Raw genomic sequence first — 14901 nt, forward strand, 5'->3', positions numbered from 1 at the left:
CTTCGGCTAGGCACAAAAGTAGTCTGCACAGGAGATATCAAGCTGTTGAGATGGGGTCTAATTCGGGCCACAATGATCTTCAAAATTACTTTATAATTAGAGTTGTATAAGCTGATGGGCCTATAGTTGCTCAATGATTCTAGATTTTGGCATTTCGGAATCAAGGATATTAATGTCTCATTTAGATAACTCGGCACAACACCATGCATAAAAATTCCTCTAATCTCCTCACAAACAAAATTTTTTACCTCCATCCAAAAATGTTGGTAGAATCCCGCATGTAGACCATTGGGTCCTGGGGCTTTGAACGATTTGAGAGCCTAAAGACTTGCTCTAATTTCCTCCACCGTAACATCACAATCAATCCTAGCTCTATCCTCGTCTGTTAAGTAGTAGCAAGAGAAATTAGAAACATTCGAGGATTTAGTGGACCACCTCAACTCCGTGGTGTACAAATTTTTAAAACCACTCCCTATATATTCCTTAACCTCATTTTCCTTAGTTAACCAATTCCCTACTGCATCCTTGATACACCTCATTTTGTTCCTATGTCGCCTCACCACAGTGGAGACATGGAAAAACGACGTGTTGCGCTTCCTAAAAGAGTTTGCATTAAGTCTGGACTTGAGGGCCCAAAATTCTTCCTCTTACATTAGAATAAGGGAATATTCTGACAAAAGCTGATTTTCCAAATTCAACAGAAAATCATTAGGGTTCTCTGCAATGGCTTTCTGTGCTTCATTTAGTCTAGCTAGCATCCTTCTCTTCTTTGCAAAAATGTTGCCAAACACTTCCACATTCCATTTTTTAACTCTATCAACAAAATTTGACACTGCTCTTTGTAGTGCTCTATCCTCAAACCAAGCTTGCTGCACTACTCTATAAAAATCCGGATGGAGAAGCCACATCATTTGGAATCGAAACGGTTTATTAAAATTATTGGCACTAGGTTTACATAATTCCACAAGTACTGGGCAATGTTCTGAAAAGGTTCTAGGCAAATGGGTAACTATAGCTTATGAGTAAAGAAGTCTCCACCCCGAGTTTGCAAAACACCTATCAATTCTTTCCAAAATAAGGCTTGTGATGGGCCTACGGTTCGTCCAAGTGTATTTAGGGCCCGCAAAGCCCAAATCTAGCGTATTACATTCATCTAGACAATCTTTAAATTCAAGAGCTCTATTTAGATTTACTTGGTTTCCCCCAAATTTATCTTTTCCACACAGAACTTCATTAAAGTCCCCCAGCATCAACCAAGGTAGATTATGGAGTTGAGCTATAGTTTTTAGATTATTCCATAAAATTCATCTTTCAGCTAACCTAGGACTAGCATAAATTGCAGAAATAAGCCAGGTTAGGTTAGAAGAGTGCACCTTAATAGAGGCATGAATTTCCTGCTCTGTGCTTGAAAGATGAGACACTTCAACATCCTCCGTCTTCCATAGCATCCACAAACCCCCAGTGTAGCCAATAGTATCTGTAGTAATGTACTATCTCCACCAACCTTCGTCTCCATAACAACCACAATTAAAGGGTGACGGTTAATTGTCATTTCAAAAATTCTTCTTTTGAAATCAACATTCAAGGCTCCTCTACAATTCCATAATAAAATATTCATTTTGACAAATTGGCTTAAAGGTACCTCAATCTCAGGTGGGTTAGCACTCATTGTCGCCGACTCCACCATACTCCATCCCATCCTCGTCAAAAGGCTTTTGGAAGCTATCCATTCTGGCTTCCATATTATCATATACTTCAGAATGCCCAGGATATCCTCCTTACAGCATAGTAGTGTATCGCACCTCTGCACTAGAGCCATGATTTGGAACTTCCTTGGTGTGCATACTAAGCACCCCTCATTTTTTTATTAAAAAAAAAACACTTTTCCTTTTTATTTTCTCTCTTTCCTACTTGGAAAAGGAATTAGATGAAGCTAACCTAACCACCTCAATTTAAAAACAACAGTAATAATAAAAGGGATTGATATATAAAACAATTTTGTATGTTTTCTCAATCACAAAACAAACCCATATCTTTCAAATTTGATGTGATTTTTTTCAAGAAAGCCATCAAAATCCAAAAGGCACTGATCAAGAAAGGAAGGTTAGTTTCTCGATTTATATTGAGGCGATAATTTTGCTATCCCATAATTTCTTTCATATTTTGAAGTTTGATGTTCTGTGTGTGATTTGAGAAATCAATTTTTTTTTTTTAAAAAAAAATTTTGTGGTTGCGTTTGATCTGTTTGTTATGATTTATATTTCATGTTATCCGATCGAGTACTTTTGTTGTATATTTGGTGGGTTTAAGATTATTCTGTGGTTTTTTATGTTTAATTTGGTTTATTCTTTTAGGTCATAGGATTTGTTTTCAGGGGTCCTTTCTTAATCACCAAGTAATTACTAATTTCCTGTGATTTTATTAGATACTGTCATTTGTTTTGAATGGTTGTTTTTTGTAATAATAAATTTTTATTATTAAAAAAAAAAAAAAACCCTTATATGTAGTGTTCAGAATCATTGGATAGTAGTTTTTGATTATACAAAGATTTTTATCCGATTCTAACATTAACTTATTGGTTCTTATAGGTTTTTGTGATTTTGAGTTCTATGTTAGCATAGCAATCATGAGATTCTTAAAGTGTAGCAAGGTGGAGGAACTAAAGAATAAACAGGTGCCTTCAGGGGAGTGGCATTGTGCTAAGATTATCTTTGGTAATGGGCACACTTATAGTGTTATGTACGAAGGTTCTCTCGAAATTACAGCTGAGGTAGTTGTGGAGAGAGTGCCAAGGAAGGCTATTAGGCCTTGCCCTCCTCCCATGGAAACTATGGAGGATTGGGCAGTTGGAGATGTTGCAGAAGTGTTTAACGTTGGTTCTTGGAGAATGGCTATGATTCTGAGGGTTTTGGGTGGGGATTATCATTTGGTTAGGCTATTGGGATCTTCTGAGAGGTTCAGAGTTCATAAATCTAACATCCGGGTGTGTCAAGTTTGGCAAGATGACAAATGGGTTGTGATCAGAAAGGTAAGTTTCTACTTTGATCTTGTTTTAAATTGTCATTATTTTTAATATTAAGTTAAAATTCAGTGATAATTTTTAAAGTGTCTTTGTTAGGTTCTAAAGACTTAGGTTTTTATGTATTTAGAACTCTAATGTGTATTGTTGGAAAACCATGATCAAAACAATATGTTTAGTCGTGTTTAGACTTGCTCAAAGTTGGTTCATTTATTTAAAGTTGGAATAAACTATTGTAGAAGTTATTTAGGTTCGATCGATCGATCAGAGGTGTTTTTCTGCAGAATTCCAACTCAACCCTAGTTTGTTTAAAATGTTTAGGGTTTTCTAATTTGCTTTAGGTATAAAAGACAAACCCTAGCCACATTTTAGTGTTGCTCATAGTGCTGTTTGTTTAAATCTCTTGTGAGATCTGTGAGGAGCTTTCCTTTACACAAGCTTAGGATTATCAAGAAGGAGATTTCTTCAAGAGCTTGATGATCATTCAGTTGCTGCCATAAGAGCTTAAAGAAACACAAGCGGGTGTGCTTGTACTTGCTGGAGAATCCAAGAAAGAAGGAGTCTGTGGTTTCGGAGCTTGCACGTGATTGTATCAGTAAGTTCTACCGGTGGGTAGCAATAAGAAGTCGAGCGTGGGGGCTTGTAAGTCTTATTTTATGAACTTCGATTCTTTCAAGATAGTGGATTCAGGTTTACCTTAAAGATAGCTAGGTTAAATCCTCCCCAGGTTTTTATCAGTTTGGTTTCTTGGGTGATCATATCATTGTGTTATTTATCTTTTTACTGCTTTGCATGATATGATTGTTGTGATTGTGATAACCTAGATTTGTTAAATTGAACTAAGTAACAACTTGGCTAATTATCTAGGTTAATCCAATTGTGTTTTTAAGGGGTCTGAAAACTATCAAGTGGTATCAGAGCAGGTTTTCTCTTATTGTTGATCTTTTGATCACTGAGCTGATCCTTGACCCCTGTTGTCATGGAATACGGACACTCTCTTGTTATTCCTCCTCACTTTGATGAGAATAATTATGCTTATTGGAAAGTAAGGATGAAAGCATTCCTGAAATCAATTAATGAGAGAGTCTGGAACTCCGTCGAATACGGATGGGTGAAACCCACTACTCCTGTTAGTGAGTGGTAAACTTCTCAAGAAGAAGCAGCTGCGTTCAATAGCAAAGCTATGAATGCTATCTTTAATGCTATTTCTATGTAGGAATTTAAGAGAATCTCAAATGTTGAGGTTGCTCATACTGCTTGGAATATCCTTCAGACTGTGCATAAAGGCACAAAGGCTGTGACTGTCAAAATCAACAAATGCCAGCAGTTAACTTCTAAATTTGAAAGCATTAGGATGTCTGATAATGAATCTTTTGATGAATTCTATGCTAAACTTAATGATATTGTTAATTCTGCATATAACTTGGGTGAAATCTATAATCAACCTAAAATTGTTAGTAAGATTCCTAAATCCTTAACTGAAAACTTTAGACCCAAGGTGACTACCATCATTGAGAGCAAGAATGTGGACTCCATCCCTGTTAATGAACTTGTAGGATCACTTCAATCCTATAAGTTAGACCTACCCAAAACTAGCAAATCCAAATCAACGGCTCTTAAGTCAGTTGATAATGTTGAGGTTGGTGGATTTGATGATGAGCTCTCTACTACAGAAATTGCTTATCTTGCCAAGAACTTTAGAAACTTTCTTAGGAATAGTAACAGAAGGGCAAGAGATACGAATACTGCTGAACCTAGAAACTTTAGGAAGAATGATCCCACTATGGTTAACAATAATGATAAACCTAGAGAAAAAGTAAGACAATCTTCAAATAATTCTATGGGTCCTCAGTGTTTTGGATGTCAAGGATATGGTCACATGAAATCTGAATGTCCTACCTATTTGAAGTCTAAGAGTAAGGATGTGGCTGTAACCCTTAGTGATGGTGAAGTTTCTGATGATGAGTTTGGATGTGACAAGGATGGAAACTTCATTACTTTCACTGCTACTACTATAGTCAATGAAAGCATATCTGCTGAAGAGAACCCTTCTGATGGGGAACTCTCTGAGGACGCAGATCTTCAAGGAGCCTACAATAAACTTTGCAAAGTTGCTACAAAGGATGCTATGAATGTTGAACTTGGCCTGGAGAAAATTGAATCTCTTAAGCTTGATAAGAAGAATTTGCTTGTAAAACTGTTTGATGCTAATGAACTTTTGAAAAATGTGAAAACTGAGAATATGCTATTGCTTGATAAAGTTAAATCACTAGAAGTTAATTTATCTGTTGCTAGATCTGATAGTTCTAAACTTGATCAAATGCTGAGTGTTCAAAAGTCCCCTTCTGACAAATCTGGATTAGGTTTTATTGAAAGCATCTCTGTGTCTACTCCCCATTTCACAAACTTTGTCCCGTCATCTTCTTCTGAACCTTCTGTGAGTGAGATTGTGAGTGAAACTGTCAAACCCCCTGTTGTCAAACACATAGAAGTTTCATCATCTAGGAAGATTAGGGTTGATCTGAAAGAATCTAAACCTAAGCAGCCTACCCTTTCTAAGGACAAGTCACATGATAAACCTGCATGGGTTTGTCATTTTTGTGGAAAGTCTGGACACATTTATCCAAACTATTACAAGCTGCAAGCTGCTAAGAGAGCAAACAAACCAAAAGTACCTGTGCCTCAAGCACAAGATCCTATGGTACTCATTGGTGAATTGGTAAAGGTTTTAAACTTTTATTCCAATCCTGGAGTTGGTAATCATTCCCATGTGAATAAGAACTCCAATGCTTATGGTGCATCTAAAGGTTTTGGATGCAAAAGACTCGAACTAATTAAGTCTTTCTGACATGGTCCTTGTGCTTCATTACTCTACTCTTTGTGACTATTGTTCTTTATTTTTGTTTTTTCTGTTTCTAGGATTTGCATTGCATAACATTCATGCATTTCATTCTAGGTGTTTTTTTTAATAAAAAAAAAGGGGGAAGAAAAAGGAAGCAAATTGTGTTTTGCACTATTTTTTCTTGGTTTTTGAGAACAAGGTTGAAAATTTATTTTCACATAACATGTCTTTTGTACCTTGTTTAGCCTTGATGGGCTTACTTATTGCACTTTACTAGTTAAAGTTTTGTAGTGCATGTTGTGGGAAAGATGTTTATGGTTTTTATCACTTTGTCTTGATCTTGAAGTCACAAGTTTTTTACTATCGAACTTGAACCTTTAGAGAAAGGCATAAATAACCATCTTACCACTGTTCACTAGCTAATCATGAACACCTTAGTGCATATCATAAAATTTTGTGCTCGAGAAAGTGTAGCACATGCACAAAAAGATCATAAGGTGTAGCCTTGGTTTAAATGCTAAAATTGGTGTGTACATTATCTCGGCTATTTTTAATAAGTTTCTGAATAATTAAAATTTGTGTGTACAATATGAGGCAAAATCAAGAAACTTACATGATTGCAAACTTATGATCTAGGAGATGTGGGAGTTATATGATGTAACTCTTTTGGTAATAGTCTCTTTCAAATTCTATATGATGGATTTTGTAGACTTTGTGATTAAATTCTATACTCATATCACCTCACATGTATCTCAAGTCTTTGTTAAACATTGTACATGTAATTGAGTGTCTTTGGTCTGACCAACTAAGTTTGCAAATACTTTGAGTTTTGTGCAAAACTGATTTGATGCTTGAAAATTTATGGAGAATGTAAGAAATTTTAACCTTGGGAAAATTGAGCTTAAATTCTTGTTTTTGAAAATCATATCATCACATACTCATGTATTTTGTTCATCAATTTCCATGCTTTGAGTTGTTCCTAAATTTTTTTTTTTCAAAAACTGTATTTTTCCTTAAATTTTTGTGAGCCTCTGCTAGTTTTGATTGATCCAATCTGCTTTTCGATCAATCGAAATTGTTTTAAATTGTTTAAGGAAGTCTCTGTCTGTTTCGATTGATCCAACTTGTTTTTCGATCAATCGAAAGTGTCTTTAAAATTGTTTTAACATTTTTGAGAAGTCTTTGTCTGTTTTGATCAATCGAAACTCGTGAATCAGGTTTTAAAAAAATCATATTTGACTTGTTCAAACCACTTTTTCAAAACTTTCTCTCTCTCTCTGACTCGGCAAGGCTCCACAGAGAATTTTTTGTCTTTTTCCTCCAAATTTTTTACTAAGTTTCTTTCTCCCTAAGTCGGTATGTCTATATTACGCTTCCTTTTGCATTGATTTTCACATTTTCATGCATTATCTCATGGTTTTTGGGTAATTTTCGAACTATGCACTATTTGGGATTTTTGATTAATCAAGCCTTGTTTTATGAATTTGATCAATGGGTTTTGTTGCTACAATGATATATTCATGATATCTGTTGGTTAATTTAATCCATTTGGGGATTTATGAAAAATAAAAAATTCTAGGGCTTGTATTGAACCCGAATTGGGGATTTTGTTCAAATTGGTTTCAATTGATGAAATTGGCTTGTTGAATCAAGTGCTTTTTCAATTTTTTTGGGGTTTTTGTTAGAAACTCTATGCTCAAGCCAAATTTTGTGAACTTGAACTAAATTTGAACTTATTTTCACTACATTAGGGCATGCATCATGTCATTTAATTTGTTCATGCATCATATAGATTTTTGTTCTATATTTTTTTTGTGCTAACTTGCAGTCTGCCTTTGGTTTTTGTTTTATCTTGCTTTGTGTATTTGTCCTTATCCTAGCACTATACCTAGGAAAACTAGAGCCCATAGGACCCCTTCCACTTCCTCTGAGTCTCTTTATAGGAGTGAGGTGTTTAGGAATGACAAAAGCAGAGAGGCCGTTGAGAAACTGAACTATAAACGTAATATAAGATATGGGCTAAGCATTCTGTGGTTTTAGATGAGGTTAATCTGGCCATTAGGGCAAGCCTTGAGTCTAGAGGTTGGTTGTCCCTATTAGAGATAGATCATCCACCCTTGATCACCCTAATTAGAGAGTTCTTCTCGAATCCCTCTTGCCACATCTATGATTCCAACACCCTTGTTAGGAGTTGGATACGAGGTGTTGAGTTCACCATTACTCCTCGGGTAGTGGTTGATGCTCTTGGGGTTCCGGTCAACAGGGAGCCTGACTATCCATATGAGGAGTCTCCACCCTTAGATGATGTCATGTCATACATTACTAGGTCTTCTATCCAGTGGGGTTCTGATCCTCGGATCACGTCTGCTGAACTTACTGAGACTGCCTATCTTTTCTTTAGGATAGCGTGCCATTCTTTGTGGCCCATTTCTTATCTCCACACCATCCCTCTAGAGCGATGTGTGTTTTTGTACGCTTTTGATTCTGGTGTGTCTATCAGCTTTCCACATCTATTTCTTCGTTCTTTGAACGAGGTTCATAGGAGTTCTGCCGTAGGACATGCTCTTATTCATCCTATTTTCATTCATAGGATTTTGTTGTATCTTGGTCTAGATAGTTTCCCTTCTGGTGAGCTCGTTCACGTTGTAGCTCCCATAGGTGCCACCTTCCTTAAGCAGAGGGTTGCTTACTTGAAGAGTTAATCCTACGCGTCCTAGAGGTGCGTCATCTAGTGTTGTTCCCCCTCCTCCCTCTTCTACAGTTGCTGATGCTGCTGAGGCGTTTGGTGGTGGTGCTGCTGATGCTGATATTCCTCCACCGACTACTTCGGATGATTCAGACATTTGACGTATGTTGGATCATGTCTTGACCGTTCAAGTGGCTCATGGACAGATTTTGGTGGACGTGCTCGATGAGATCCATGCTTTGCATGCAGAGTTGGCACAGTTTTGACGATCTTCACCGCCACCTCCTTTTGATGATGGATTTTGATTGCACTTTGGCATTCTGTCACAAAAAGGGGGAGTACATAGTTGAGCACTTGTAGAGTTTTGTTTTTAGGGGGAGAGTATTTTTTGTTGGTTGGAGCTTGTGGAGTTTAGATTGTATCTAGATGCTTCACATTGTATTTTATCTTTTTAGCTTTTGCCATATTTTTGTTGGAGTATTCATGTTAGGGGGAGATTTTTTTTTGCTTTATATGTTTCTTGTTTCAACTGCTTGTTGATTTATATTTACGAGTTTTTCATTGATATATGTCTTTATTGTGTGTTGTTTGAAATCAAGAATTTATTTTGTTTACTTGTATTTTCCACACATGCGGTTATGCATTTTGTTTAGTGTTTGAGGAAATATACAGGTTGATTCAATTGAGCTGCTATCTATACTTGCAACTGATGGATAGTAGTTAGGATTGAATTTGTTTTATGAGCATTATTTTTGTAAAGGGCTTTTCTTTGTAAACTTTGAGCTTTTAATTGTGTTTTGTCACGGATTGCCAAAGGGGGAGTTTGTTAGGTTCTAAAGACTTAGCTTTTTATGTATTTAGAACTCTAATGTGTATTGTTCGCAAACCATGATCAAAAAAATATGTTTAGTCTTGTTTAGACTTGCTCAAAGTTGGTTCATTTATGTAAAGTTGGAATAAACTGTTGCAGAAGTTATTTAAGCTTCTCGGCCTGGTTTGATCGATCGAAGCTTAGGCTCGATCAATCAAAAATCGGGTCAGATGCGTTTTTTTGCAGAATTCCAACTCAGCCCTAGTTTGTTTAAAACGTTTAGGGTTTTCTAATTTGCCCTAGGTATAAAAGGCAAACCCTAGCCACGTTTTAGTGTTGCTCATATTGCTGTTTGTGTAAATCTCTTGTGAGATCTGTGAGGAGTTTTCCTTTACACAAGCTTAGGATTATCAAGAAGTAGATTTCTTCAAGATCTTGATGATTATTCAGTTGCTGCCATAAGAGCTTAAAGAAACACAAGCGGGTGTGCTTATACTTGCTAGAGAATCCAGGAAAGAAGGAGTCCGTGGTTTCGGAGTTTGCACGTGGTCGGGTCAGTAAGTTCTACTGGTGGATAGCAATAAGAAATCGAGCATGGGGGCTTGTAAGTCTTATTGTATGAACTTCGATTCTTTCAAGATAGTGGATTCAGGTTTACCTTGAGAATAGCTAGGTTAAATCCTCTCCAGATTTTTACCGGTTTGGTTTCCTGAGTGATCATATCATTGTGTTCTTTATCTTTCCGCTACTTTGCATGATATGATTGTTGTGATTATAATAACCTAGATTTGTTAAATTGGACTAAGTAACAACTTAGCTAATTACCTAGGTTAATCCAATTGTGTTTTTAAGGGGTCTAAAAACTATCAGTCCTGCCTTTCTTTTACTTGGTTCCTGGGTTTATTTGAGTTTGAGTCTGATTTTTTTTTACTAAGCTGGTGTTAATAATCAGATGTCTACTTCTGTGCAATAGGCAATGAATAGTTATACATTTAATTTAGAAGTTCAATGCCTATCATGGCTGTCGTTTTGTCTTTGGGAATAAGAGCCATGGAACCATTTTATTCCCAATCTTGACCTTTGCATTGACTAATTTATGTTGGCTTTTGTTCACAGGGTTCTTGTAATTCTTTGCTTGTGAAGTCCAACAAACCATCTAGCTTGAACTTTCATCAGATGACCTCTGAGTTTCTGCCACGCGATTCAAGGAAAAAGATGCAGGTAGGAAATACTTGTTTAGCTGCTCAAGACAATACTTGTTTGCAGGAGGCTCATGTTGTCTCATCCAGAACATTGAAGAGAGCGTCCCCTTATTGCTCTACTCATACTGAAGCATATTCTGGAAAAATGAGAGGAATTGAGAAAGAGGGTGAGCGTCAAAGAGTCATTTCAGAGTCTACATCCCCCTTGCTGAAAAAGGTAGATGCTGTAGCTTACCCACAAGTAAATCTGGGTGAAAAATACACGCATGATTCCTTTAATAAACAAACAACCGGATATTTTGATTTGGAAAGGGTAAATCAGAATGGTTCTATTTTGATTTTTCATGGAAGAATTTCGGAACCAATTCATTGTGATGGTGATGCGTCTTCTGTTGGTAGTTGTAGTGTTGTTACTGATAGTTCAAATAGGTTGTCAAGTCACACTTTATCATGTCCTCCTCATGATGCCAATACCCTTAATAGTGATGCAGATTCCTGTTATGATTGTAGAGATGAGGAAGGAAGAGGTCCCCTCTCTCTGAAAGATAATTTAGCAACAAGCATCAATAGATTAGAGTTGCATGATTATCGCAGCACTCTGGAGGCAATATATGCTTCTGGGCCCTTAAGTTGGGAGCAAGAAGCTCTATTGACAAATCTTCGTGTTTCATTCAATATTTCGAATGATGAACATTTGATGGAGATAAGAAATCTAAAATCAGCTGCGTATGGCCTTCATCTTAGTTAAATTTTTATCAAGGCATATTGTGTTTTTTTTTTTTTTTTTGGGGGGGGGGGATAGGTTGATAGGAGATTAGAATAGGATATTCTGTAGTTTGATGAAATCACATCTTTGTTAAAAGCAGGAAGAATGGTTACATATTGTAGTATTGGTTTTGGTTTTCAAATCTGGAAATTATGTACCCAATTACTCTTGTACAGGAATGAATATTCTTTGCCTCATTGCAGTGCTTTATTTCCCACTTTTTTCTTTTTTAATTTATTTGTACTCTGGGATGCTTTTATGATATGTAATTATAATCCAGCAAAACTCTTGAATTTCTTTTTCAATCATTTGAAAGTTTGGCTGCCATATTGTTTGAGAAAGTTCTTATGAACTTCTCTATCTGCAGCTCCTGACTTTGAAAAAAAAAAAAAGAGGAAACAGAGAGCTTTGAAAAGCTAAGAGGCTGTTTGGATGGCCTGTTTCCATAACTCATAACTCAAAAATGGTGGGATCCATGCTCAATATCCATTTGGCGCACGATAACTCTGTTTCTATCACTCAATTCTCTGATTCTTGAGTTATGAGTTATGGAAATTGAAAACACATTTTAGCTATTTTCAGTTTCCAAAACTCATAACTCAATGGAATTTTTGTAATTAAACACACATAGGACCCACTAGTCATAACTCAGCCACACTTTTTGACCACCTTTTGACTTTTTTTTTTCCTTTCTTCTCCTAGTTCGGTCTTTAGTGTTCTTCCTATTTTTTTTTTTTTTTTTTTTTTTTCCCTTCTTCTTTCATTGGTTCGGTCTTCAGTTTTGGGTTTCTTCTTCTTCTTCTTTTTTTTTTTTTTTTTTTCTTCATTGGGTTCGGTGAGTTTTGGTACTTATAAAAAAATAAAAATAAAAAAAATCTGCACTAAGTGATAGGTATGGGGCCCACAAATAGTGTGAAAAATATTGAGTAATGAGTGATGAGTGATGGTGCCAAACGGGGTAGGGTATTTTAAGTGATGAGTGACAGAAATTGAGTAATAAAAAAAATGATCCAAACAGCCTCTAAGGTTCTTTATCTTATGTTCTGGACATGGGGATGACATTTTTCTTTCTCACTATGCTTGTATGTTTGCATAAAATGTTAGACCATTATGCCTGTCTGTTATCATGTTGCTTGTCTGGTTTTATAAGAACATGGAAGCTCTACATTTTTTTACTGGTTGACATGAGTGGAGTTCGAATCCTGGCTATTGAGATCTTTTTTATGGACTATAGAAGTTGTGCTTATCTCTTCCTCTCATTGTGAATATAATTTGATTTTGGTGAAGTTGTAACATTAGTTGATTTGTTATGTAAGCGAAGGAGTAAAGGAAATCTATCTTGTGCTCCTTCCTATGAACATTTTGTTGGATTTTATTAGACTATGGCTCGATTTCCTCAGCATTTGAATGGCATTGGGAGTTCTGTTTTAAGAATGCTATTGATGAATCGCTGCTTTTTCTAGGGCCAAAATTCTTGGCTTGCATGCCTTGCTTCCAAAGGTCTAAAGATGATGCTGGATTTTGGTGCGTTACTCTTTGCTTAAACATTGGGGCAACTGCATCCAATTTGTTACATGAGAAATCACATGACCACCTAATGGTATCAACTATATCATCTGGACTTATCAAAAAAAAAAAAAAAAAATCATTATATGATCTGGTTCATTACTATAGTTCATTTCAGGTCTGCTGGGAATTTTGGACACATATTGTGCCAATGCAAAAAACTAATCTTTGACATAGCTGCAAGAAAAAATTTTATTGCGGAGGGTCTTCTTATAAACTTCTAGTTCAAATAATGCACATTAGTAAAATTTTCTTTTATGTGTGTGTGTATAATAAGTATTTTCTTTTATATTGCATGTCTATATCTTGTACAAAATTGTCTTTTATAACCCTGGATAAATTTTTGTCAATTTTGATCAATTTCTGATTATTTCTTCAAAGTTGGAAAACGTAATGAGGTATGAATTCCTAGTTTTTTGCCATATTTAATAGATGTGAATGTTCTCTTTAGTGATTTTATCATACATGTGATCACTTAAGTGATGACCTACTTTTGTAGAAGTCCTACATTGTTAATGAATATGCCCCTTGCTCCCTCGTAATTTTATTAAAGAATTGTGACAGAATTTCAGTGGCTCCATTCTAATACACTACTTCCCAATTCCTTTCCCTTCTAGGAACTTTCCCCTTTGTACTTCGTAGTCATATTACTGTTTATCACTAGTAAGTAGTAACACATGGCCTCTTTCACTCTGTAATTTAGGCTTAATGACCTTACTTCCTTTTTTTCCCGAAAAATTAGGCTCAACAACTTTACTAATGGTCCACAATGAGCACACGCATATAGAATAGCAGTACCATACATATATTAGAGGGATAATTACAGTAAACCCACCTGTGATATGGTCCGTTTTCATTTTGCCTATCCATGGTTTAAAACTTTACACTTTGTCCACCTGAACTTCAATCCGTTACCCACCTCTGTTAAAATCAAGAGTAAAAATGTATTTTATCTTCACTTTTATGTCTCTCTCCTTTAAAAACAAAAAATAACAGAAAAAACTCAAACAAACAAGATCAAAGAGGGGGTTTTGTAGCTTGGGTTCAAGAACACACTTTGTCTTGCATGAACAGACTTGAGCCAATCAATCCAAATAAAATTTTCATATTCGTACAAATCCTAAAAAACATTTACAAAAATCCTACACTTGAAAGTGCTCTACTCTAATTTTACAAAAATCCTTTCAGATACTTTCAGTCATTCACAAAAATCATACACGGCTTCACCTTAGTTCTCTCTCAAATCTCAAACCAAAACCAAAGCAAATCCCTCTTCAAAACCCAGACCCACCACACCTAGCTACACAAACACAGACCCACAAGAACTAACACTCAAAACCAAAACCAAAACCAATGGCGTCCTAATCTAAATCCCAATTCCAACCCCAACCTGAACAGCAAGAGCAAGAAGAAGAAAGGTGGACCCATTTCCATGGATCACATGCTTCAGGCATTGCAGGAGACCAAGGACGAGAGGAATCTCAAAATCCGAGCTCTATTCGATTTCTTCGATGTTGCCAACCTGGGATACTTGGACTATCCCCAGATTAAGACATATTGCTCACTACTACTAATAAATCTGTTTTTTATTCTCTCCTCCTTTTCCTCTCCCTGCTGAATCACTCTCTATTCTCACCTGACTCTGTCTCTCTCTCTCTCTCTCCCATATGCACTGATCAACACCAATAGGTGGTGGTGGTACTAAGTTTTGGTTGTGATCTGGTGGTAGTAGATGTTTGAATTGGTAATGGCAAATCTGGGTGTCTGAAGGTTGATTTTTGTGGGTTTGTGTTGATATTTGTTTGCTTTGTCGGTGGGTGATGGGTTTAGTTTGATTTGTGAGATGGTTACTGGGTTTGTAATTATTTTTGGGTTGATTTTTGCGGTGGGTGTGGTGGTTTCCCAAGTGGGTGCGGTGGTTGCTGGTGCATGGTGGGTGGACGTGCTTCGACATGTTCACAAATCGGAATTTGTGGGTTGATTCTTTGGTCGATTTTTGTAGTCGTTCT

At 36.3% G+C, this 14901-nt stretch overlaps 1 protein-coding gene across 1 annotated transcript; it reads left to right on the plus strand.

The window, feature by feature from the left end:
• The first annotated feature begins 1001 nt into the window (after window positions 1–1001).
• On the plus strand, window positions 1002–11308 carry LOC115961393. The gene is made up of 4 exons (XM_031080383.1): window positions 1002–1005; window positions 2589–3028; window positions 4929–5129; window positions 10475–11308. The coding sequence occupies exons 1-4, from the start codon at window positions 1002–1004 to the stop codon at window positions 11306–11308; spliced, it is 1479 nt and encodes a 492-aa protein (XP_030936243.1).
• The last annotated feature ends 3593 nt before the right edge of the window (window positions 11309–14901 follow it).

Source organism: Quercus lobata, chromosome 2 (genome assembly GCF_001633185.2).
Source record: "Quercus lobata isolate SW786 chromosome 2, ValleyOak3.0 Primary Assembly, whole genome shotgun sequence".
Classification (NCBI taxonomy): domain Eukaryota; kingdom Viridiplantae; phylum Streptophyta; class Magnoliopsida; order Fagales; family Fagaceae; genus Quercus; species Quercus lobata.